The sequence below is a fragment of the Pezoporus wallicus genome, unplaced genomic scaffold, assembly GCF_028554395.1.
Source record: "Pezoporus wallicus isolate ANWC-B61680 ecotype Strahan unplaced genomic scaffold, APGP_CSIRO_Pwel_v1 scaffold_6885, whole genome shotgun sequence".
NCBI lineage: Eukaryota > Metazoa > Chordata > Aves > Psittaciformes > Psittacidae > Pezoporus > Pezoporus wallicus.
The window spans coordinates 3,824,231-3,846,962 of NW_026638858.1; the positions used below are offsets into that span (position 1 = coordinate 3,824,231).

The window sequence follows — 22,732 nt, forward strand, 5'->3', positions numbered from 1 at the left end:
TCTTACAGCCCCTGCTCCTGCTGTCCTGCCTCTTATCCAAGGTGGTAACAAATAAAAGTGGGAAATGAACTTAAAGCAAGAAGAAAAAATTGGGAAATAATCACAGACAGTCATGGATGTAACTCAGGAAGAACTTGGGTTGTTTTTTCCTTACAAGAAGGAAATGTTTGATAAGATAAATACAACACAGTTAAGAGAAACACAAGTAGAACAGACACCTCTAATCATAGCTGACAACAAATAATGCTGTTTGAAGGGAGAACTTGTGAAGCAAAAAGCTCAGGACTTCCAAGGACAATGACAGCAGTCTATAGGAAGAGATGCCAGATGTGACCTGCACAACGTATTGCCTTTGGCAGACACTGGCTTATCGGAAACATCGTTGTTCAAGTGCAGGAAAATTGAAGCACACCACCACGAGCTGCCCGTGGCCCACGTTCCTGCAGGCTGAACTCATGCCTGAGCCCGGGGGGTCTGCACCGGGACCAGCCGGGGTACCAAGGCCATGGCGGGTTGGAGACATCTCATTTTGTAACATTCTGTGACAGCGGGACGCCAGTGCCTGGCTCCCCAGAGCCGCCTGCCCCTTGTCCCGCTGCATCCGGCACCTCCTCCGGCTCGTCCCGCCCCGGCAGCGCGGACCAACGGCAAACTTTGCAGGAAGTGCCCGGGCTGAGCCGGGCCGAGCCAAACCGAGCACGGCCGGGCTGCCGGGACTCAGGGTTTGTGTGCCAGGGACCGGGTGCGGAGGGGTGAGACAAGCGTGGCCGTGCTCCGCGGGGCACAGGGCGTGTGACTGGCAGCTCTGCTGTAGCTCCTGCCGGGGGTCCCCGGGGCTGAGCCTCGGCTCAGGGGCCCGGCGGGGTGCGGGGTAACGGGGGCAGGTGAGGACAGTCGGGGTGAGTGCGTGTTGGAGCGTGTGCACGTGTGTGTGTGTGTATGTGCACAAGGGTGACTGCCCGTGTCCCGTCCGCATGCCTAAGGCTGCATTGGTGGACTCTGGGCCTCTCCAGCTTGGCCAGTTGAGCAGACCAGAACTGTCTGGTTCCTTCACCATCAGTGGCTTTACAAAGCTATATCAGATGGTCTGTTTGCTTACCCATATCTGTAAGATCACTGTGTATGTGTTGTGTACAGCCTTTTTGTAAGAAATACTTAGCTTTTTACTGAAGCAGTAGTTTCCATTTAGCTGTGCTTCCTGTCCTTATGTGTCCATAAGGTTTCTGCTCTTTCAGGGAATCAGGTGAAATGCCTCCCCCCAGGCAAGTGCCCTGGGAGCATCAGTGCAGCCATGTCCCACAGGTTCCCAGTAGAAAGCCCTGCTCCTCAGGGTTTTGCAGGGACATTAGCTTGCTTCTGCTGGCCTTGGATGGTAAAGCCATTAGAAGTTTTTGTAGTTCTGAATCACTCACTCAAAAGAAACTGCTATTTGCATATTTGATCCAAAGTTCTTTAACAAGACCTCCTAATATTCACACCATTAGCTAGTTTAATTGCCAAGCTCAGGAGGAGCTGCAAAAGATGAAGGAGGTGTGAAGATCAGTGGACTTGGAAGTTTGTGAGTACTGGTATAAAAACAAGTGTGGTGCCTCTGCGTATCTTTGCATTACAGTGTACTGTGATGGTACTGGCTGATTTTGAAAGTCCAAGGTGGATGAAAGCTTCTTTACACTAAGAAGGCAGAGGAATAATTACTTTATTCAAATTCCATACTTCTGCTCCTTAAGGTTCAAATCCTTCTTAGCATGCACTATGTGTTATCTATTTTTCCCCTTTCTCTTTATACCTGGAGGGTGCTGTGAGAAGAGGAAACAAAGACTAGCTGGTAACTAGCCTGCCATGGTGTTGTGCCCCGTTTGCTGCATTAGAGTATCCCTGCGGAGGCAAATCTGCAAGAGCCCCAGTCCCACTGACAGTCCAGTGCTCCTGTGCCACTGATATGCCTTTTCTAACCCCCTCCTTGGCCCTGCCATATTTGCTCTGCTGCCCTTTGCCCGTTTCATCTATGCTCACTTTTATCCCATTGGCACCCAGTTTCACAACCGGGTTCAGTGAGGACCCGTCACAGCCTGTGAGCAGCCTCTGGGCTCTCCTCTTGGCTCAGCTCTCCCTGTCCCTGTTTCCCCCCTACACTTATAAAGATTCCCACTGATGCACTTTGAAATCTGCATAAGGCATAGGCATTTACATTTATATCTTTTAAGGTTAATATTGCTATTTATTTTGATGGTGGGTAACGGCTCCATTCCCTGCTGAGATACTGGGTAGGAGAGTTCATAGAGTTTCTCCTTGGAGGAGAAACCTCTGTGGCATCTGTCACCCTGCATTTCTGTGCCCACAAAGCTTTCAATAATGTGTGTATAATCCTTCCTCTCCTCTTGCTGTAATTATCAGCTGTTTTCAGCTGCCCTGGATTGGGGCAGGAGGCCTTCATTTTGCACTTATGTTCCTTTCAGAACCATCTTTCCTCCTCCTCCTTGTCCCAGCTGCATTGTGGTGCCGCTGGTGCCTGCCTGCCTGGCAAGTCAGAGCATGTCCGGACCCTGTGAACCAGCTGCAGAAGATGGCAGAGCTGCTGGGGCTCAGAGACGAGTGCAGGGAGGGGGCTTTGGGAGCTCCTGCACTTGCTGCCTCCTGCCTTGCAGACAACAAGCTGAACCTGGATGTATATCTTGACGGCTGCAGCAGGTTCCTCCAGCTGTTTGAGGGGCGACAGGGAGAGGTGCTCCAGGTGGAGTTCCTCCGACTCAGCAGCAATGATCGTCTCCTTGGCACCACACTAGACATCCTCCCTCATCTGAAGCACCTGAAATCCCTGGTGATTAAAGGTAAATTCCATCCAACTTTTCTAGGCTCAGCTTTTTCTTATTTTAAACCTCCTCTGCACATCTACAGGACAAACTGCCCTTGGAATTGTTTTGTTCTAGTGCCCCTTACTACAGTTTTGGCTCTTAGCCTTGCCCAGATTTGTGTGCAGATTTCAACAAGGTACAGCTTCTAGATTCTTATTTCCTTCCTTTGTTTCTACAGCTGCCTGGGAAGCTGGTTTTGGAGTCTGGTTGGGTTGATGCTGCAACATTTTCTTAAGTCATCCTCTAGAAGAGCATTTTTTGCACAGTTATGCAAGGAGAGGGGCATTGAAAGGTGTTGGATGTTTTGGTAAATGTTCAGCCTCTCTTTAATTTTGGGAGTATAACGAGCTGTCTTTGCTGCATTTCCATCTGAACATCTGAATCAATCCTAGCTTAATCGTTGCTTAGTCTCAGTGGATGTAGGTTTAACAGAGTTCAAGACAGACCAAAAAAGGCTGCTCAACATTTTATCAAAAGTATGACTCAGGGTGTACACATAATTTGGTGAGGTGTAATAACTATAAATATTAGATCATTCTTTGACTTTCTCATCTCTTTATTATAGAAGGATCTCAATACAAGTGGTATAATTTCTGTACCAGACTGAATCATTTGCTCTTTGGGAGGTGGAATTTTAAAAAGAAAAAAATAAAAATGAGAGAAAAGCAGGGAATTTGTGGCCAGATTTTAGGGTTCTATGTGAAGACTGAAAAGATTGAGGTTTGTTTCTGTATCTGCCACAGATTTTTCATGTTAATGATTTCATTTGTCTTTACCCTTTTAGTAAGGTGAGCGTAACAGCAGTACCTTTTATCAGGCTTGCTTTGTGACATGTACACACACCCTGAGCATCCTGAAGGGCAATAAAATAGTTTGCTAAGATTTCCTTATGTACAAAGTGCAATGTGCCCGTTAGCTTGATGTTGTTCTCAATTTTTACCGTGATGCAGCATAAAAAATGTTTGGTGCCCTCTGCTGTATGTGTATACAGATAGACAGCAACGGAGGAGGTATGATGAAGTGGAATGTTTTGGAAATTTTCCTTTTGTTCACTTGACTTATTTTCCATGGCTGCAGCCCTTCTCCAGCCTGAGTGTCACAGGCTGGGGTGGGAACTTATGTCCTTTCCTCTCGGCCCTGTCTGGCCTATGCAATACTGAATTACCTGTTTTTTTTCCCCCACATTTTCACTGCTTTCCTCATGTCTCCAGTCTTGCAAGGGCAGCTCTCAGTCCTCAGGGCTGTTTGTCGCTCAACAGTACTGGGGAGGGATGGAGGGCACTGATGCAGGTGGGGAAGGTGAGTAGGAGGCTTGGAGGAATGAGTTGCCCTGCTGAGGGGTGGTAGATGTGTGGAGTGGCCTTGCTCTTTCTGAGCTTCGGCTCCAGATGTGTTTAGCAGAGCTCTACTTGTTGACTGTGGCGTCTCTTGATTTCATAACAGGTCTTCACCATTATACCCCTTTCACTGATCAGGAAACAGAGGCAAGGGGCAGAAGCCCGATTTCTGTATGAGTACTTTGTAATCAGTGCTGCTCACTGGGATCAGTAGCTCCGCATTTTCTATGTCTGCGTGCTAAGGAGTCTCACGTGAGGCTGTTGAGGTATCTGTGTAGCATATTGACCTCTTCCTCCACTTCCCTCCACACCCAGGTGGCCATGCCAGGGATGAGTTTGGTTCATGTCAGCATGGCTCTCTGACAAGCTTACCAGCAGACATGGGGAACCTGAGGTGTCTCACCCACCTGGATCTCACTTTCAACAGCCTGTCCACCTTGCCCAGCTGCATCCTTCATCTCTCCAGCCTTCGTGTGCTCCTGGTGAGCCACAACAGACTTGTGGCACTCCCTGAGGACTTTGGCTCTCTGAGCAAGCTGACTTTCTTCTCTGCTATGAAAAATCAGCTGAAGGACTTACCTCGGAGCATTGGGGACCTAGCAGTGCTGCAGGACCTGGATCTCTCTGAAAATGCTTTGGAATTCATCCCTGAAGAAGTGGGGAATCTGCATAACTGCACAGAGCTAGATCTTTCTGGGAATTGCTTATCAAGCATCCCAGACTCCTTAGGTATGTATTTTCTAGGGGAAAAGAAGGACATGGGCTTGCCTAGCTTTTGATACAGTCTGGGACCCCTGAGGCCCTTGGTCTCTGTCCCCAGAGTTGTTAGCACAAAACATCTGTTACGTTAGAGCCAAATGGGAAGGATATCCAGAAGAAGCACGCTTGGCTCAGTCAGTCCCTTTGAGCATTAAATCCCTCTGGACCATGCTTTCTGCTTCTATGCATCAGCAAGACTGGTAAGATTTCAATACAATTTACAGTAACTGAGGATCTGGCCAGGCTGGTTTTGGGTAGCACACAAGTCTGGAAACAGAAGAGCTGGAGTTTCATGGGATGCAAATTTGGGCTTGAAATCATGCTGTCGAGTGTGGACCAGTCCACAGAACCGGGCTCTGGTTTCTGCTGCCCAGCTTCGTGGCTCTTGGGTCCTGTATTACTCTGTGCCTGGGGTTGTCATTGGTGCTGTTACGGAAGCATCTCACATCAATACTTGAAAAGCAGAGGATGGAGGAGGCTGCCTTGCCTCTTAGCTAATTCCCTGCACCCTTTTATTTTGTGAGCTAAAGAGATGTTTGGGCTCGTGTGCTTGGTTTTTATTGTGTGTCTGTGTACATGTCATGAGGAGAATAGGGGTGGAGGGTGTTAGAACTTATGTGCAATGCAATTAGCAGCATGGATGGGGGTCACTTCTTGTTCTAACCTGCAGCCAATTTGAAGTGTCTGCGGCAGCTGCATCTCCACAGCAATCTCCTGGTGACTGTCCCTGCCTCACTTGCCAGCCTGCCCAACTTGTCCAGACTTGATCTGCAGAATAATTGCCTCAGTGCTGTCCCACCTGAGATCCAGACCTTGCCATTCGTGCGCCTCCGAGGCAATCCCTTAGGAGAAACTGAGCCATCCCCACAGGCTGGTAATTGCAAGGCTTCTGTTGCTCTGGGTTCTGACCAGCTGTTCCCTCAGTCAGCCCAGCATGGTGTAGATGGGTTTGGATTAGAGAACACAAGCAGGGGGGAATCAGATCAGTATTTATTTGTCTGGAATAATAATTAGGTTGTAAGGATACAGACGATACTAGTTCTCTTTTTACTAGCCCAAGCCTAGCCAGAAGGCTCAGTGGTCCCTGGAATTAGTCTTGCTCGGAATGTTTTTACAGTGGAAGTGAAAATGGGATTCACAGGAGGTGGATCAGGGGAGGCCCTTAAAGGGGTCCAGCCCTTTTAGAGAAGGCAAGCACCAGTTCTTGGACTTGCTGCATGGCCCTAAGGTGGTGGCTCATGCTAGAAGCACAGAGAGCAATAAGAGGTCATCCTGCTGTGTAGTTACCTCCTGCTTTCCAAGGCTGCAGAGGAGCAGCTCCTTGTCCAAGATGCAGGTAATGAATGAGCAGGAATCTGGGCAGGGTTTCCTAATGGTGCTCATATTCACAGATTCCCAGGGGTGGCCCCAGGCAATCAAACATTGCCCTGAGAGCTGCAGGGGTGGTGGATTGAAATATTTTCTAATTCCCCAGCTTCTGGGTTCTGAGTTTTCCTGGGGGAGAGTCAGCATTTCCAGTGTGTCTTGGAATCCTTAGGCCTGTTCATATCCTGCTGCTTGATCTGAAGCCCGCTGCAGTGTGAACAGGGTTCCTTTAATTACTTCTGTCAGGTTAGAGTTAAGCCAAAGCTTAACTCTTAAATACAAGTTAAACCTTTCTTGTCTACCCTGATCTAAGTAACATCTGTGTCCTCCCTCTACCCAAACCTTCTTATTGCCGCAGATGAATCCAGTGCTGGAAGACTACGAAGACTCTTCCTTGCATCAGGAGAGGACAGGTAAGACTGTGCTACCAAGAACTTTTATAACAGTCATGTAACAACAGCCCAGACGTGATTGGTGCATGGTGGGTATTGCACGTACATGTAGTAGCTTGTGGCCTCAGTAGGCCAGTCAAATAAAAGGCTTGAGATTCTTGTGTTGATTTTTGGAGGGCTGAAGTCATTGCATACATTCATGCATTTTTTTCTGGAAGCTTTACTGTCACCCCTGAAGGCTGCAAAGTGGTCCTGGCCTGTGGCATCCATTTCTACTTTCCACCGGGGGCTGCCTCTGACCCTCTGCAGATCTACTTCCGAACTCTCTCACCGGACCCTCAGTATGTAAGGCTGCGACACCATGATGTCCTGCTGAGTAGAGTCCTGGAGCTGCAGCCTCATGGGGTCAAATTCCAGCAGGTGAGGATGCATCCAGGCCTCCTCCTGATCAATTTGCCTCTGCAGTAGCTTGGCAGAATCTTCTGAGAGAGTGTTTTGGGACTTTTTGAGAGCACTGTTCCCATCACTACTGCTTTTAAGTAGCTGCAGGACTGCCTTTCAAAGAAGCCCCACTGCAAAAACTCAGAAATGACACAGCCAGCTTCTCTGGCACTGTGCTGGTCTGACTCCTTTGCCTTCCCCACTGTTCCTGCTTGAGCTGAGCTATAATCTTCCTCACTCACCTCCTGTGCCAGAAGATAAGTGCTTTTCCAGCATTTGATCTCAGCCTGCAAGGAGAACAGTTCACATCCTTCTCTAAAAGTCTGATTGTGTGGTTTTCATTCAAGCTGGTGAGCACTTATACCACCAGCTCCATCATGGCTGACAACAACTCACTGCAAAAGTTGCTTTGCCCTTACTGTCCACAGGCTACAGAACTTTTCCTCCCATCACACTACATAGTGGGCCTGATCTCTCATGTCACCTCCCTGGCAGCTGCAGGTCAGAGCAGGTTCCTATCTCCTTCTTCACTCCCTGCATACAGGACGTGCTTTGTCCTCCACCTTTTCATCTGCACAGGAAGCCACACAGCAGGGCTAGGCTTGGTTTTATCCTTTTCTCCTGGTGTCTCACAGGAATGCTTTTTTGCCAGGAGGTGCAGATCTCGATGCCATATGCCTCCCCTCAAACCCTTCACCAGCGTGAGGTGGTAGTGCGGACCTTCAGTGGGCAGAGCTGGAGTGATTTGAGAACAAGAGTGGAGCAGAAGAGAAAATCAAAGGTAAGCAATTTGGAACAGCCAGTGACACACATGTTTCTGTTCCCCTCTTTGGTTTTGCCCAGCCATGAGTGAGCCCGTTTGAAACATCTCACGAGCTGTGTTTTGACCAGCTGCTGTAAAATGTGGATTTTAGCTCCAGGATTCCTCTCATGGAGGTGTGTTTCCTGAAGACGATGATTTGCACTCCACCATGCATCATCCCTGTTCTAGTGCTTTCATCTGCTCAGCTGCTACTGGCACTTATTTTCTTACCTTTATTGTATTATTTCATATGTCTATATGTTTTCTTTTCTTCCCTGTCTTCTGTTACAGAAGCATGTGGCTCACTGCAGTGTCCTTCACTTCTCCTGGTTCCTCGTTATATCTCGACTTGTGCAAAATGAATGCAAAGTGCCAACAGAGGGGACACTGCTCTTTTCTAGTGTGGATCCAAACATCAAAGTGACCTTTCCTCCTGGAGTCACTGAACAAACTCGCACTGTCAAGATGCAGGTATGCACACTTTAAAAACCAAACTTTGGTAAGCTCTAGTGCAGGTGTTATCCTATGCAAAGTAGCAGGGCTGAAGGTGAGATGTCTGCCCTAGGGTAATTTGTGTCTGACATGGGCTGACCCATCTCAGATCACCTTCTGCTTTAGCTTCCTTGCCTGCAAAATGGGCTGTGCTCCAAGCTGCCATGTGTGGGAAAGGGATCTTTGGCAGATAAGCATGTAGCTGCTGTGAAGGAAACACAAGGATATATTGCCTATTCTTCTCTTGCAAAACATACTGTGAGTGGAAGAACAGCTTAATGAATGAGACTGGGGTGGGGGGTTATTCATGTGGGTCTAATTCTAAAGCTACCCCACTAAAGCAAACTTCCGTAGAGTTGCTAGATAGTGCTAAATGCTACTGTAGTTCCTTGATCTGTCCCAGCTTGCCTGGTTGACACCAGAGCAGACTTCAGCCAGAGTTCACTGTATTTCCATTTTTCACTGCACCCTGAGCCAAGAGCAGCATTTGCAATCTGGGTAATGGGGACCTGGGTAAGTGATGTGGAAATTTGGGTGCCAGCCTGCTCAGCTCAGTGTGCTGTCTTCCACATCCAGGTGCTGCCAGTGTCTACAGGAGAGCTAGAGGAAATCACAGGTGATGCAGGGTGCAGAGCCAGTCCCCTGCTCTGCCTCTCCCAGGACTCCCTGGTGGACTTTCTCAGGCCAGTAAGAATTCAGCTGCCCCTCCCACCAGGGGTCACAGGTCAGTTTATTCCCAAAATTGGCAAAGAGAAGTGCCGCATGTGGAAAACCGTGGGTGGCAAACTGGGAATTTTGTTTGCCTGTCCTGTTAATAATAAGGCTTGCCGCTTTTCCTGTGAGAACAGCGAGGTGTGTCTGCTGAGTGAGTGGTGGTGCAGGGTGGTGGCAGCCGAAGGTAGTTCAGATCCAGATCAGCACTGGGCTTCACAGACCACCAGCACAGGCTGGGAGAATGGATTGGCATATGGATTGCTCTGCTGAACTGCAAGTGTATTTAGACTGCTGGGTTTGATATGATACATTGAAGAGGCATTCCTGCCAACAGAGGAGATGCTTTGTTAAAGGGCTTTGATTCATGGTTTGGAACAGCTTGAAGGTGATGAAGGTGTTGCCTTCAGGGGTCTGCCTTCTCTCTTACTTTCTTGCTCATGAATCAGTTGCCAAGCCACTGCTGTTGAAAGTGTATTTTCCACTCTGAATACTGCTATAAACAGCAAACAGACACATTCCCTTCCCAGGGATTCCTCTTTTTGCATGCTGAATACCCTGTGTCTCCTAAATCCTATTTTATTTGACCTTTCCTGGCTCTCCTGTGAAGATGTAAAATTTTTCTGGGTACAGGTTGGCCTTGATTGTAACACTACCTAGTATTTATGTCTGAAGCGCATCAGCATTGAAAAGTCTGTCAAATGAGTGTTTAGAAAGAGAAAACTTAATAGCCCTAGATATTGGTGATGCGGATTATCTAATGAATCTGTTGGTGGAAATCAGCACACTGTCAGTTCAAGTCTGCATATTCTGCCAGAATATCTTGGAAGCATTGGAGTAACCTTATCCTTTTATTGCTGCTCTTCTTTGACCAAAGTTCAGCCCTGAATGGCTGAAGAGAAGGCCACGAGCCTTAATTTGATGCTTTTACAAAGTGAGTCACCCAAAAGTGTGGCTGGGTTTGTAAAGCCATGAATAAAGGCTTCTGCTGCATCTGTCTCTCAGTTGTCATTGTCTTTAGGCATAAATTTGGATCAGTCAAGGCTGCATCTTCTTCATGGTGACCTGGAGGGCCAAACCTGGGATGACATTAGCAGTCAGATGGTACTGGAATTTACCCATATTTATGCAGTGTTTGAAGTCACCCACTTCTCCTGGTAAGTGTAGGACTAGTCCCGAGGAAAAGATGGGATTTTCGTCAGTCTTGCTTTTTCCATACCGTGACTTCTAATTCATAGTTCATGCTATTTACCCTACCTGTTCCCTTTTCCCTTTGCAAGTCAGGCCTAGCTTAGCTCTTTGTCTCTACCCGTCATTCTTTACAGTCTCATAGGTGTGACACTGGATTCTCTTCCTAGGCAGGATCCCTCCTTTTTCTTAATTCCTTCTCTGCCAGGTATTGGCTGTGGTACACCACCAAGACCTACATTGGAGGCATTGCCAAGAAAGTCTATGAGCGTCTGCGTATGTACCAGGTTAACTTCATTGCTCTGCAGAGGAAGAAGGACCCCGAGCAAGTCCTGCTACAGTGTGTCCCCAAGCACAAGGTCTGGTCTAGGTTGCATTGCCTTGCTTCTGAGCTTCTTGGGCTTCCCTTTGTAGGATGTAAGGGCAGCAGTGGGTCCTGTTCACTGCCCCAGGGTCATGGCTGGGGTATGCTGTCACCACGGTGTGTTGATAGCGCGATACCGGGTCACTGGGATCTGGGAGAAGAAGGAAAGTTCATTCTACGTAGCTGTGCATGGCACACAGTGATTTCCTCCCATGCAAACTGGACAGACATGCCTCAGATCATACACAGGGTCCTGTGTTGTCATCCTTGTCAGGTTGACCCAGTGCTGAAGAAGCTGCAGGATCGCTATCGAGGACCTGAGCCATCCGACATGGTGGAGATGTTTGAGGGAGAGCAGTTTTTTGCAGCTTTTGAGGGAGGCATCAGCATTGATATGGGTATGGTACTAGTGGGCTTCTTTCTGCTCCTGCCTTTTGTGTGTGCTTCTGTTGGGGGCTGTACTCCTTTCTCCCATAGCATTCCTCTCTGTCTCCAGCTTGCCCACAGCTCACAGCAGCCAGCCCATAAACACTGAACTTGTCATATTCTCTAGTCAGCTAGCTTTTGTGTCTACTTTTCTCTATGAAAGTGCCATTTGCAGACTTTCATTTCCTCTCATGTTGTAGCCTGCAGAGGGCAATAGCCAAGTGTGTTTATTTTATGACAGATCCACTTCTGCAGCCAGCTTTGCCCTTTTCCTGGCATCTTAGACACCACAATGGAACACACATAGTGATCCAATTAAATGTCGCCCATTTCTGAGAGACTTTAAGATTTATCTTTTTTTGAGAAGGTAATTCTGAAATAATCCAGAGTAAAGAATTCCCTGTAATGGAGGCACTAGAAGAGAAGGGAAGAGGGAGCAGGACCAAAACTCGAGGTGATGTTTTATGCCCCAGTGTGTCTAGGCCTGTTACAGCTGCAAACTGAACCATTTTCACAGTATCACAGTATGCTAGAGATTGGAAGGGACCTCAAAAGATCATCTAGTCCAGTCCCCCTGCCGGAGCAGGAACACCTAGATAATGTTACACAGGAATGTGTCCAGGCGAGTTTTGAATGTCTTCAGGGAAGGAGACTCCACAACCTCCCTGGGCAGCCTGTTCCAGTGTTCTGTCACCCTCACTGAGAAGAGGTTTCTTCTCAAGTTTAAATGGAACCTCTTGTGTTCCAGTTTGTACCCATTACCCCTTGTCCTGTCATTGTTTGCCACTGAGTAGAGCCTGGCTCCATCCTCGTGACACTCCCCCTTTATATATTTATATACACTTATAAGGTCACCCCTCAGTCTTCTCTTCTCTAAACTATAGAGACCCAGCTCCCTCAGTCTTTCCTCATAAGGGAGATGCTCCACTCCCTTAATCATCTTAGTTGCCCTGCACTGGACTCTCTCCAGCAGGTCCCTGTCCTTCTTGAACTGAGGGGCCCAGAACTGGACACAATATTCCAGATGTGGTCTCACCAAGGCAGAGTAGAGGGGAAGGAGGACCTCTCTCGACCTACTAACCACCCCCCTTCTAATACACCCCAGGATGCCATTGGCCTTCTTGGCCACAAGGGCACAGTGTTGGCTCATGGTCATCCTGTCGTCCACTAGGACCCCCAGGTCCCTCTCCCCTACACTGCTCTCTAGCAGGTCGTTTCCCAACCTATACTGGAACCTGGGGTTGTTCCTGCCCAGATGCAGGACTCTACACTTTCCCTTGTTATATTTCATCAAGTTATTCCCTGCCCATCTCTCCAGCCTGTCCAGGTCTCGCTGGATGGCAGCACAGCCTTCTGGCGTGTCAGCCACTCCTCCCAGCTTAGTGTCATCAGCAAACTTGCTGATAGTACACTCAATTCCCTCATCTAAATCGTTGATGAATATATTAAATAATACCGGTCCCAGTACTGACCCTTGAGGCACTCCACTAGTCACAGGCCTCCAACTAGACTCCGCCCCACAGACTACAACTCTCTGGCTTCTCTCCTTCAGCCAGTTCACAGTCCACCTCACTACCCGATCATCCAGACCACACTTCCTCAATTTAGCTGTGAGGATGCTGTGGGAGACTGTGTCAAATGCTTTGCTGAAGTCAAGGTAGACCACATCCAGCACTCTGCCATCATCCATCCACCGTGTTATTTCCTCATAAAAGGCTATGAGATTGGTCAAGCATGATTTCCCCTTGGTGAAGCCATGTTGACTGCCCCTCATAACCCTCTTATCCTTGATACGCCTTAAGATGGCACCAAGGATAAGGTGTTCCATCACTTTCCCAGGGATGGAGGTGAGGCTGACCGGTCTATAGTTACCCGGGTCCTCCTTCTTGCCCTTTTTGAAGACTGGAGTGACATTTGCTTTCCTCCAGTCCTCAGGCACCTCTCCTGTTTCCCAAGACTTGGTAAAGATGATGGAGAGTGGTCTAGCAATGACTTCCACCAGTTCCCTCAGCACCCGCGGGTGCATCCCATCTGGACCCATGGATTTATGGATGTCCAGATTGCTCAACTGGTCTCTAACCCATTCCTCATCAACTAAGGCAAACTGCAAACTGCTCCGTTGACCTGACTTCATCTAAAGTCTCAGGGGTACAGGGCTCTTCAGGACTGCCTGCAGCAGAGTAGACGGAGACAAAGAAGGCATTCAGTAACTCTGCCATCTCTGTATCTTCTGTCACCAGGGCACCTATCCCGTTCACCAGTGGGCCTACATTGCCTCTGGTGTTAGTTTTATCTGCCATGTATTTGAAAAAGCTCTTTTTGCAGTCCTTGACCCTTCTCGCCAGGTTTAATTCTAAGGAGGCCTTAGTCCTCCTAGCTGCCTTCCTACATCCTCTAGCAGCGGCCTTATATTCCTCCCAAGTGGCCAGCCCCTCCTTCCATGACCTGTAAACTCTCCTCTTCCACTTGAGCATACCCAGCAATTCCCTATTTAGCCACGCAGGTCTCCTGGCCCTCTTCCTTAACTTCCTACATGTCGGGATGCTCTGATCTTGAGCTCGGAAAAAGCAATCCTTGAATGCCAACCAACTGTATTGGGCCCCTTTACCTTCAAACAGCCTTGCCCATGGGATTTCCCCTAGCAATTGCTTGAAAAGGCCAAAGTTTGCCCTGCTAAAGTCCAGGGTTGCAATTCTACTTGCTATTCTACTGGTCCTACCACACAAGATCCTGAACTCCACCATCTCGTGGTCCCTGCAACCAAGGCAGCCCTCAACCCTTACTGCTTCAAGCAGACCCTCCTTGTTAGTGAGGATGAGATCCAGCAGCGCTCCTCTCCTGGTTGGCTCATCCATCATTTGCAGGAGGAAGTTATCATCCATACACTGGAGGAACCTCCTGGACTGTGGCTGGGTTGCTGAGTGGTCCTTCCAGCAAACATCAGGGAAGTTAAAATCCCCCACGACGACCACGGCCTGTGACTGTGAGGCCGCTCTCAGCTGCCTGTAGAAGGCCTCGTCAACTTCCTCACCCTGATCTGGTGGTCTGTAACAGACACGCACAACAGTATCGCCCCTGCCAGCCTGCCCCTTAATTCTCACCCACAGACTCTCAACTTGCTCGTCATCTGTCCCTGGACAGAACTCGGTGCATTGCAGCTGCTCCCGCACATAAAGAGCAACCCCACCACCCTGCCTGGCTGGCCTGTCTTTCCTGAAAAGGACATAGCCCTCCATGACTATATTCCAGTCATGTGAGCTGTCCCACCACGTCTCTGTAATTGCCACCAGATCATAGTCTCCTGACTTAACACATGTTTCCAACTCCTCCTGCTTATTTCCCATGCTGCGCGCATTGGTGTACAGGCATTTCAGGGAGCGAACTGAGCACACAGATTTCACCCTAGGATTATAGGAGGCCTCCCAGTCTTCATCAGTTCTGGAGTGCTGCCCCACTGGGGCAAGCCGAGCTACAACCCCATCCCCCTTCGAATCTAGTTTAAAGCTCTCCAAATGAGCCCTGCTAATTCGTGCCCCAGCATCCTTTTGCCTCTGTGAGACAAACCTTTCCCACTTGTCATTGTCCAGACTGGTGCCCTATAAAACCAGCTGTTGTCAAAGAATCCAAAGCCCTGCCTGTAGCACCAGTCTTGAAGCCAATCGTTTATGGACTGAATCTTCCCATTCCGTCCCACATCATCAGTGGAAGATGGAAGGAGTGAGGAGAAGATCATTTGAGCCCCAGACTCTTTCACCATCCACCCCGAGGCCCTGTAGTCTTTCTTCATCCCCCTCAGACTGCGGGAAGTAGCTTCCCCCTCACCTGTCTGGAAGACCAGCAGCGGGTAGTAGTCTGTCGGGTGCACCAGGTTGGGGAGCGCCTTGGTGATATCCCTGATCTGGGCTCCAGGCAGACTACACACTTCCCTATGATGAGGGTCAACTCTGCATATCGGGCCCTCTGTTCCTCTCAGAAGTGAATCGCCTACTACAATGACCCTTCTTTCTTTCTTATCAGAGGCAGTCTTGAGGTGCAAAGTCGACCGCCTTTTCCTATGTGGCCTTTTCTGCAAAACCTGAACGTATAGCTAAGTTTCACTGCAGTAAACTAAGCACAACTCTTTAAAGAATAATAAAATGCACTGGTCTTTCAGTTCATGAGGCCATGAGGCCAGAGTCTGTCCATCTGCCCTGATTTAGGCTAGACTCTTAAGTTATTTCTATTGCATACATGAATGTTGTACCTGATTATATTTTTTCCCTTTACCTCTATTCTTATTTCTGCACCCACCTATTTCTATGCATTACAGGATGCTATTGCTGCTGATTCTACCCTCCAAAGGACCAAAGGACAGAATGGACCAAGTATGGGAGGGAAGTTGGATGGACTTGACTCCCATCTGAATGTTTTGCTTGGCCTTGCTTTCCATTCCTGAACTCGATCTCCACCTTGTGGCCATTCTCCTTTTTCACCTGTAGGACATGCTTTTTCCACAGCGTGTTTTCCGCTTTCTGGTGTTACCCAGCGAGGAAGGGGGTCGGCGTTTACAATTCGTTCAGGGATGAGTAGAAGCAGTAGATAGTAGTATGGTGGCTGCTAGTGGATGATGGGCATTGGTCAGGCTTGAAAAGCTGCACATTTTTCTGCATAACTTGAGCGTTTGCTGCTTCTCTGCACAGATCGCCCTGACTGCGTGGATGGACGTCTCTCGTTTACTTTTTACTCCCACTTAAAGAACATGAAGGAAATCTATGTGACTTCCCCTGTGGACAGGAAGGACCAAGCTGTAAAAGGACAGGTGAGCAGTCACATTGACTCTTTGTTTCCTCCTCCTTCATCATCATCATCATCATTGCTTTTACAGTGCTCCTCATAACAATCTCTGAGTGCCAGGAATTACTCTTTTCCTCTCGTCTTTCCCTTGGCTTTGCATATCGCCAACTAAACCCTGAATAAGCAAGAATAGTAGTCTTGAACTCATCACTTTCTGAGTTACATTCCTGCCATTAACTTTTGGGGTGTTGGCAGTAAATCCAACCTTTATGGCAGAACCCCAGTGCTCCTCCCAGTTGCACTTAATTGGGAGGCCATATCTGTGGACTGAGGATAGGTGAGAAATGCTGAATTCATTCTTTCCCAGACAGAAAAGACATGGTGCAAACAGGCTTGGCCACTGTGCTTGAATCTGAGCCTAACTGCATGCTTTCTCTTTGCGAAGGTCTCTTTCTACCGAGGGGCAGTTCCTGAGAACATCCCTGAAGAGGCCAGCAGGAGGAGGAGAGGACCAGACTCCCTCTGGCTCGTTACTCTGCCCATCAAACTGCCTGTGAGTTGCTTTGTCTCCTATAGAAACAATAATCTAGATGGGGTAAGAGCATGGCCTTTCTGCTCAGCTAATTTTGTCTTCTACTATGAGAACAGATGCAATGAATGACTGTGAGAAATGGCTGCCCAGCCATGTCATGGTGATTTCCCAGTCTCCATGAGCTCTTCTGAAAAGAGAAACATGAGTAGTTGGGAGTGGTCTCCACCTGTCCTGCTCATCTTGCCTGTCAGCCACAGGCTTGTTGAGTAGGTTGTCAGAGAGGGTGGATCCTTTGAATGAATGAGGGATGTACAACAGGAGGAAGCTCGCTGTAATTAAGGGAAGTGTCTATTTTGTTTCTAAACTTCTTAGTCACACAGCTCATGCAACAGGAGAAAAAGAAAGGTCTAGAGTGAGGTAGGTAGGCTGGATTTGAATATAGGTGTTGAGTGTAAGTATTCTGTTGTGAGCCATCCGGCTTTAAAGGCTAGGCTGTATGTTACAGTGAGAAATACAACTTTTGCTTATGGAATTTAATTGATTTTTGAGAAGCTTTAAACACTAAGTACCTTTGTAGGCTGAATGCTTCCCTTCACATCATGTGCCATGATCTCACATCTGACACATGCAACCTCAGCTACAAATCTAGACTGTTTCTTACCACTTAGACAAATATGCTCTGGGGAGATGGTTCATTGAAAAATGCTCTGCAAAGACAAGAAAGGAAATTTCCAGTGTGAGCTCTGACCATGAACACTATGATCTCATGTTTTTCAGAGGCAGTAGGCATTGCTGGTCATTGCCAGCCTGAGTGCTCCTTGCTTCTTAACTGCCTGACTCTTCAGCCCCAAACCTTCCTTCCTCCCTAGTAGGAGACTGAATGGCCAGACACTGTCCTCTACAGAAACAATTTGCTTAAGCATATTCTCTCTCCCTCTGCTCCATGACACAGCGATTGAAGCCCCGCTGGGGTGAGAACCCTGGTGCCCTGAATGGGTTCTCGTTCCCTCCCTTGAACCTGGGCAATGCTGAGACTGGCTACTTGACACAAGCCAACCTGCTGAGCATTGCCAGGCGCGTGGGAGCTGACTGGCAGACCATCGGCCTGAACCTGGGCTTGACCTATCAGCAGATTGAGCGCATAAGATACAATCACAGGTAAGACAGGACACAGAGACAAACAGTGATCCATTCTATCTATCTATCTATCTATCTATCTATCTATCTATCTATCTATCTATCTATCTATCTATCTATCCATAGCTATCTAGATAGCTAGCTATCTATCTAATAGTATAAATTAGTGCTTGGTTGGTTCAAAGTTTTTCCACTGGAATTGTTTCACTGGATAAAAGATGGGTTAACTAATGGTTCTTCTCAAAACATTACCTTTTTTTTTTTTTTAATGGAAAACTGATTATCTTGCCATTATAAAACAAAGCTGCATGTTTGAAAAACAAAATTGGGAAATAACAAACCTGATGAGTTTTGTAGTTCAGATGAATCACATTCCTGTTTTGTTCTGTGATCTGGATTCCTGGCCAGACTCCATCTCTGACAATGAGCAGCGGTCTATGGCATTAATTGTGAATATCGTCTTTATTCAAAAAGAGCTTGCAGTACGTCATGGGACATGCAGTCTGACCAAAAAGCCAGAGCAGTAGGAGAGTATCAGAGTTATGACCAAAGTACTGTTCCTGTGGGGAATTTACATTCAAAAGCAGAATGCTTTAATTTGATATTTCCATTAGGAAAACATTTTATAGAGAGATTTTAGTGCAGGAACTGCAGCTCCTGTATAGGTGGGGGAAAAGGAGGCCCACTGAGTGTTTTGTATGTCTGGATGGCTTGGATGGCTTCTTTAGGCCTTCAGTCATGGGTTAGGACTTAAGTAAGGCCTCTTTGGGTTGCTAGTCAGGAGAGTGTGTTGGTTACTTCTGTGTTTCTCCATTTCTTCAGAGAGGACCTTGACAAGCAGATCCTGGACATGCTTTTCTCATGGGCTCAGCAAAACTCAGAGGATCCTGACTGTGTGAGCAAGCTGATTACAGCCATAAAAGAGAGTGGCCGCCAGGACATTGCCGATGAGGTTGAAACCATCATTGAGCTGGGCCGTCAGAAATACAGGGAGTCCATCCGCCGGGTGGGCTTGGAGCAGGACAGCAGCACTGAGGACTCTGCAATAGCTATGGTGTAGCACCAAGCACAAGGAACTGGGTGTCGTATATCCCTCTGTGTAGCTGAAGAGACAATGTCTTGAGGCTCTTTCCACCTCAAGGGTCAGTGTCTTCCTGGGGAGCTGGACATGGATTTACTTGTGAACAGACTACTGAGCTTTCTTGAGTCTATACTCACATGCCACTTTGGCCAGTCCCAGGCAGTTTACAGGGCATTTATGAGACTTCAATTCCATTTCTTGACACCGCGTTTTAGATCTCAGAAACATGGAGAAATTCAGAGACTGTCAGCTGAGTAGTGGCTGAAGTAGCCATTAATGAATTAATACTCATGTTATGTATATCTATGTGTAACTTATTCCTGAAACTCCGTTCTGCCAGAAACACTGCATGGGAGCATTGGGGTCTGTTTGTGCACCAGTGCTTCGTGGGAAACTGGAGGTGCAGTCCTGATGTAAGTTGTGGTGCAGTGGAGACTGTTCAGCTATTTCGGTTAATGATATGTTTTGCTCACATGAAAATGAACTGTATTCATCATGAACACGTTTTCTGTTTTCTGCCAAATCTCTTCCAGTTCCCTCAATCCCCAACTAAGCCCAAAGTATTAGTGGGGAAAAGAGAAGAAACAAATTTCTAGCAGAATTGCTCTTGGTTTTTTTTTCTTTTTCCAAAAGCTATTTTGGAACAAATAAAACTTCTCAATGTCTCTAGGCTGCTGCACCTGCCAGGCTTTTTAGATGAGACCTACGTGCTGCTGGTCTTTGAGAGAGTTCCAGTTTTATTCTACAAATAAGTAAAAATCCATCACTCTGCCATTCTAATGTCTTAGCCCATGGAGTGTTTACAGTCCAGTCTGGAGCACTGGACGTGCAGACTTGAGTTGTCATCTCGGGTGTAAGGACTCCCTCAGATCTGATTTCTTAGGTCATGCTGCCCTTCAAGTCTCATGTTGGGTTCAAGTCAGCAGGTCTCATTTGTATGTCTGTTTTCTCTGGTAGTCTGTGTTATGTGTTCTTGTCTGTAATTTTGATGTATACCAATAGGTATTTGTTCTTTCCTCCAGTTTTGGAGAGATGCATTTGGGCACTCACTGGGAATAAAACAAGGACTTAACTGTTTCACAGCGTGGTCTGCTAACCCATAAATGCCTTGAGGTATTAGACAAACCTGCTGACAGAAAGACATGGGTGTGCTTGGCTGTGCTGCACAGAAATGGGAGAAGAGCTCTGAGGTACTGCTGCTTGAAAAACGCAGGACAGACTGCAGCTGAATTAATGGTATCCTTGTAGCTAGTCCTTGCTGCAGTGGGGATAAGACAGGAAACAGAACATTCAGGGCATGGGTTTGGCTAGCTGAGTGTATGACTAGGGCTCAGGTGGTGCAAGTGTAGGGAGCAACAAGGCAAGCCTAGAGGGGATGGTGCACAGGCTTAGCCTGGCCTCCGGTGAAGGTGTGGGAGGCTTCTGGCTAGGCAAAGCTAGGCTGAGGAATTCTACAGGTAGCATAAGGTAGCATCCACATGGATGAAGCTAGGCTGCACTTAGATTTCCATTTGTGATGGCCAGGCAACAGCTGAGTTAGCCAGTGCCAAAATAAGGGATGTATAGCCTGGACTCTGTGAATCGGCAGAGCTACCCCTCTTCCAGGTAACAGATCAGGCTGGGAGAGAGGGAGGTTACTGCTAGGTGTTTAGGTTGCTTTGAGTATCTGATGCAACCAGGCCAAGTGACAGGGGGTACGAAACCCTGGGCAGTATCATCAGTAGTCAGGTTTTGGGCCAGTAACTTAAGGAAAGGTAAGTAACTACCCCAGACAAGTTATCTCCAGTCTTTCACTGCTGAGTGGCACCCCTTGGGCTGGGCGACCTCGCTGTCATCTGGGTTTCTTCTTGCAGTAACACTGAAGCAGGCACCCAGCTGAGGATACAGAGGTGCTAGAGGGAAATCAGAGCAACCGCACAACTGCTCTTTCCTTCAGCTGACTTGGCAGCAAATATTTGAGCTGGATGAAAGTCAAAGGAAAGCATGTTATTTTCAGATGTTATCTTTGTCAATAATCTCTTTGAGGCACAGTGACTCCTTCATAAGCCTGTAGTTGCTATGGCCAGGAAATACTGATTACAGTTGCAGTAGATGGTTGAAGCAGCAAACCGCCCCTCCCCTTGGATGTGTCATATATTCTTTAGAATCAAAAGATTGATTTCCTTCCTGGCTTCTTTCATGAATTCATCACATACCAGCCAGCTACCTGGCTTTTACTGGTGCCTTTTAAGCACCTTGCACTGTCCTACCTGATGATCTGGTAGATTTTGTGGTTTTTACTGTGCATGATCCTGATGCATTTGAATTTTCCCCAACTAAATTTCAAACAGGAAAAGCCTCCTTACAAAATAAATTAAAAAAAAAAAAAAAGGAGAAATTGTTTGGGAGTGGGAACGTTTTTCCCTCCTCCTTTTTTGACTGTAACATCTGTACCGCTCTAACTCTCATAGTTAAACCCTTTACTACTTCATAAACTTGCAGATCTCCAGTAGAATGACCAGGTAGCCCTGGGAGGTGCATAGTGTGTTTCCCCCACACCACTCTCCACTTCCAGGTTCTGCTAACCATGACAGTCCTCTAGCTGCCCGGAGACAGATTCAGGTAAGGGTCTTCCGGGCCCTGCACAGACCAATAAAAGAAATTGCTGAAAAATTAAAGGCCAGGCAAAGCTCAAATCAATGTGTTAATCCTATAAAACAAAAAGAGGAAGGCAAAGCCTGATGGTATCCTGCAGGAGGTTACACTGTTTACATGATCCCAGCAGTAAAACATGTACAATTCCCACTAAGTGACCTGAAGGAAATACGAAAGTGGGAGGGAACCCACAGGGGCTGTGTTCAGTTTGTCTGCTTGCTGTGGCCAGACAATACTGTAAAATTCAGCACATCCATAGGATTGCTCTGATAAGGAGAAGGATATACGTGTGGTGTAATGAGGGCTGGATGCTTCAGCCATGACCCTACTAAGCTTGAGACAAACCTGAGGGAGCGTTATGAGATAACCTGCCAATGTATAAGATTTCCTGCTGTTTGGAACCCTACAGTGTCCATACTTGACAGTATCATGCTGCTGTTGCTATTGAAAGGAAAATCTGATGGTCCTTAAATTCACTTCTTTCCCTCAAAAGGAGGATCACAGCATGTTTTGAACCTTTAAAGACAAGAATTGCTTTCACTGGGAAAGGTGTGGGGCTGGTTTTCAGCTACTGGTGCATCAGAGCCCCAGCCCAGGGCTGTCTTGAAGTGAACCCACCATGCTTATCAGTTTGATGTTGTTAAATGAAGAAAATAGCCTTTGCTACAATTAAGCATGTGTCTATTTCCTGAACTTCACAGAAATAAACTATATGTCCTTAAAGCATGATTCTTCTGTAAACTGTTGTGATTTGAAAATTCACAGGGAAAGTTTGATGCTCATTTCACTGCTCAGCTACCTTGAAGGAACTTGGTGAGTGGGTAATGCAGAAACCAGGTTGGCTTCATGATGATGGAAAATTTAGGCTCTACTCTTCCTGCCTCACTGGAGGTCTGCAGCTTGAACCCACGCAGAAGGCTGCTTTAGGAGGCTGGGACAAAGATCCTTTTGCTTGGTTTGCTCATTGAACACCAGTGCAGTTCTTGTCTTTTCCAGATAGGAAATAGTGGAACTGGAAAATGTGCAAGGGGCAGGAAGGATGCCAAGACACAAGTACTACAGAGTTTTTGGAACTTTTACAGCAGTGTTACATCTCCTGGGAAAGGATGAAGACTGTGGATAGACTGTTTGCTGTCCACTGTTTCTCAACTAGGTGGCACCGAATGAAATACTTCAACATCACCTGCAAATAAGCAAGAGGAGATACATCTTTCCCCCACTGTGCATATTTGTAGTGCTGACTCATTGCTGTGACATGTTTGAGAGCAAAATATAAATGTTGTGTTCAGAAAGTAATTGGTTAAATTGGTGGGAAAAGGATCCTCTAAAAAGCAAATGAATACAGAAAGCTGAATGTATTCCTACATGGAGAGAGCAAGAGAGTGGGGCTGCCTTTCTCAGGCAGGAGATAAGTAAGACAGCAGCAACAGAGTATGTAGAGAAACA

The 22,732-nt window shown here is 47.3% G+C and overlaps 1 protein-coding gene across 5 annotated transcripts; it reads left to right on the forward strand.

Moving 5' to 3' along the window:
- Positions 1-466: 466 nt before the first annotated feature.
- Positions 467-19,321, forward strand: PIDD1 (p53-induced death domain protein 1). Of its 5 annotated transcripts, none has more exons than XM_057412786.1 (16): positions 467-742; positions 2,457-2,828; positions 4,505-4,918; positions 5,619-5,822; positions 6,672-6,726; positions 6,924-7,125; positions 7,799-7,927; positions 8,240-8,419; positions 9,017-9,164; positions 10,173-10,308; positions 10,548-10,698; positions 10,978-11,101; positions 15,809-15,927; positions 16,348-16,455; positions 17,387-17,592; positions 18,394-19,321. In XM_057412786.1, the coding sequence occupies exons 2-16, from the start codon at positions 2,564-2,566 to the stop codon at positions 18,629-18,631; spliced, it is 2,679 nt and encodes an 892-aa protein (XP_057268769.1). In that variant the 5' UTR covers positions 467-742; positions 2,457-2,563; the 3' UTR covers positions 18,632-19,321. The 5 variants fall into 5 exon arrangements, with proteins under 5 accessions (XP_057268769.1, XP_057268768.1, XP_057268766.1 ...); XM_057412785.1 differs by having other exon boundaries at positions 607-722; XM_057412783.1 differs by having other exon boundaries at positions 637-752.
- Positions 19,322-22,732: the final 3,411 nt, after the last annotated feature.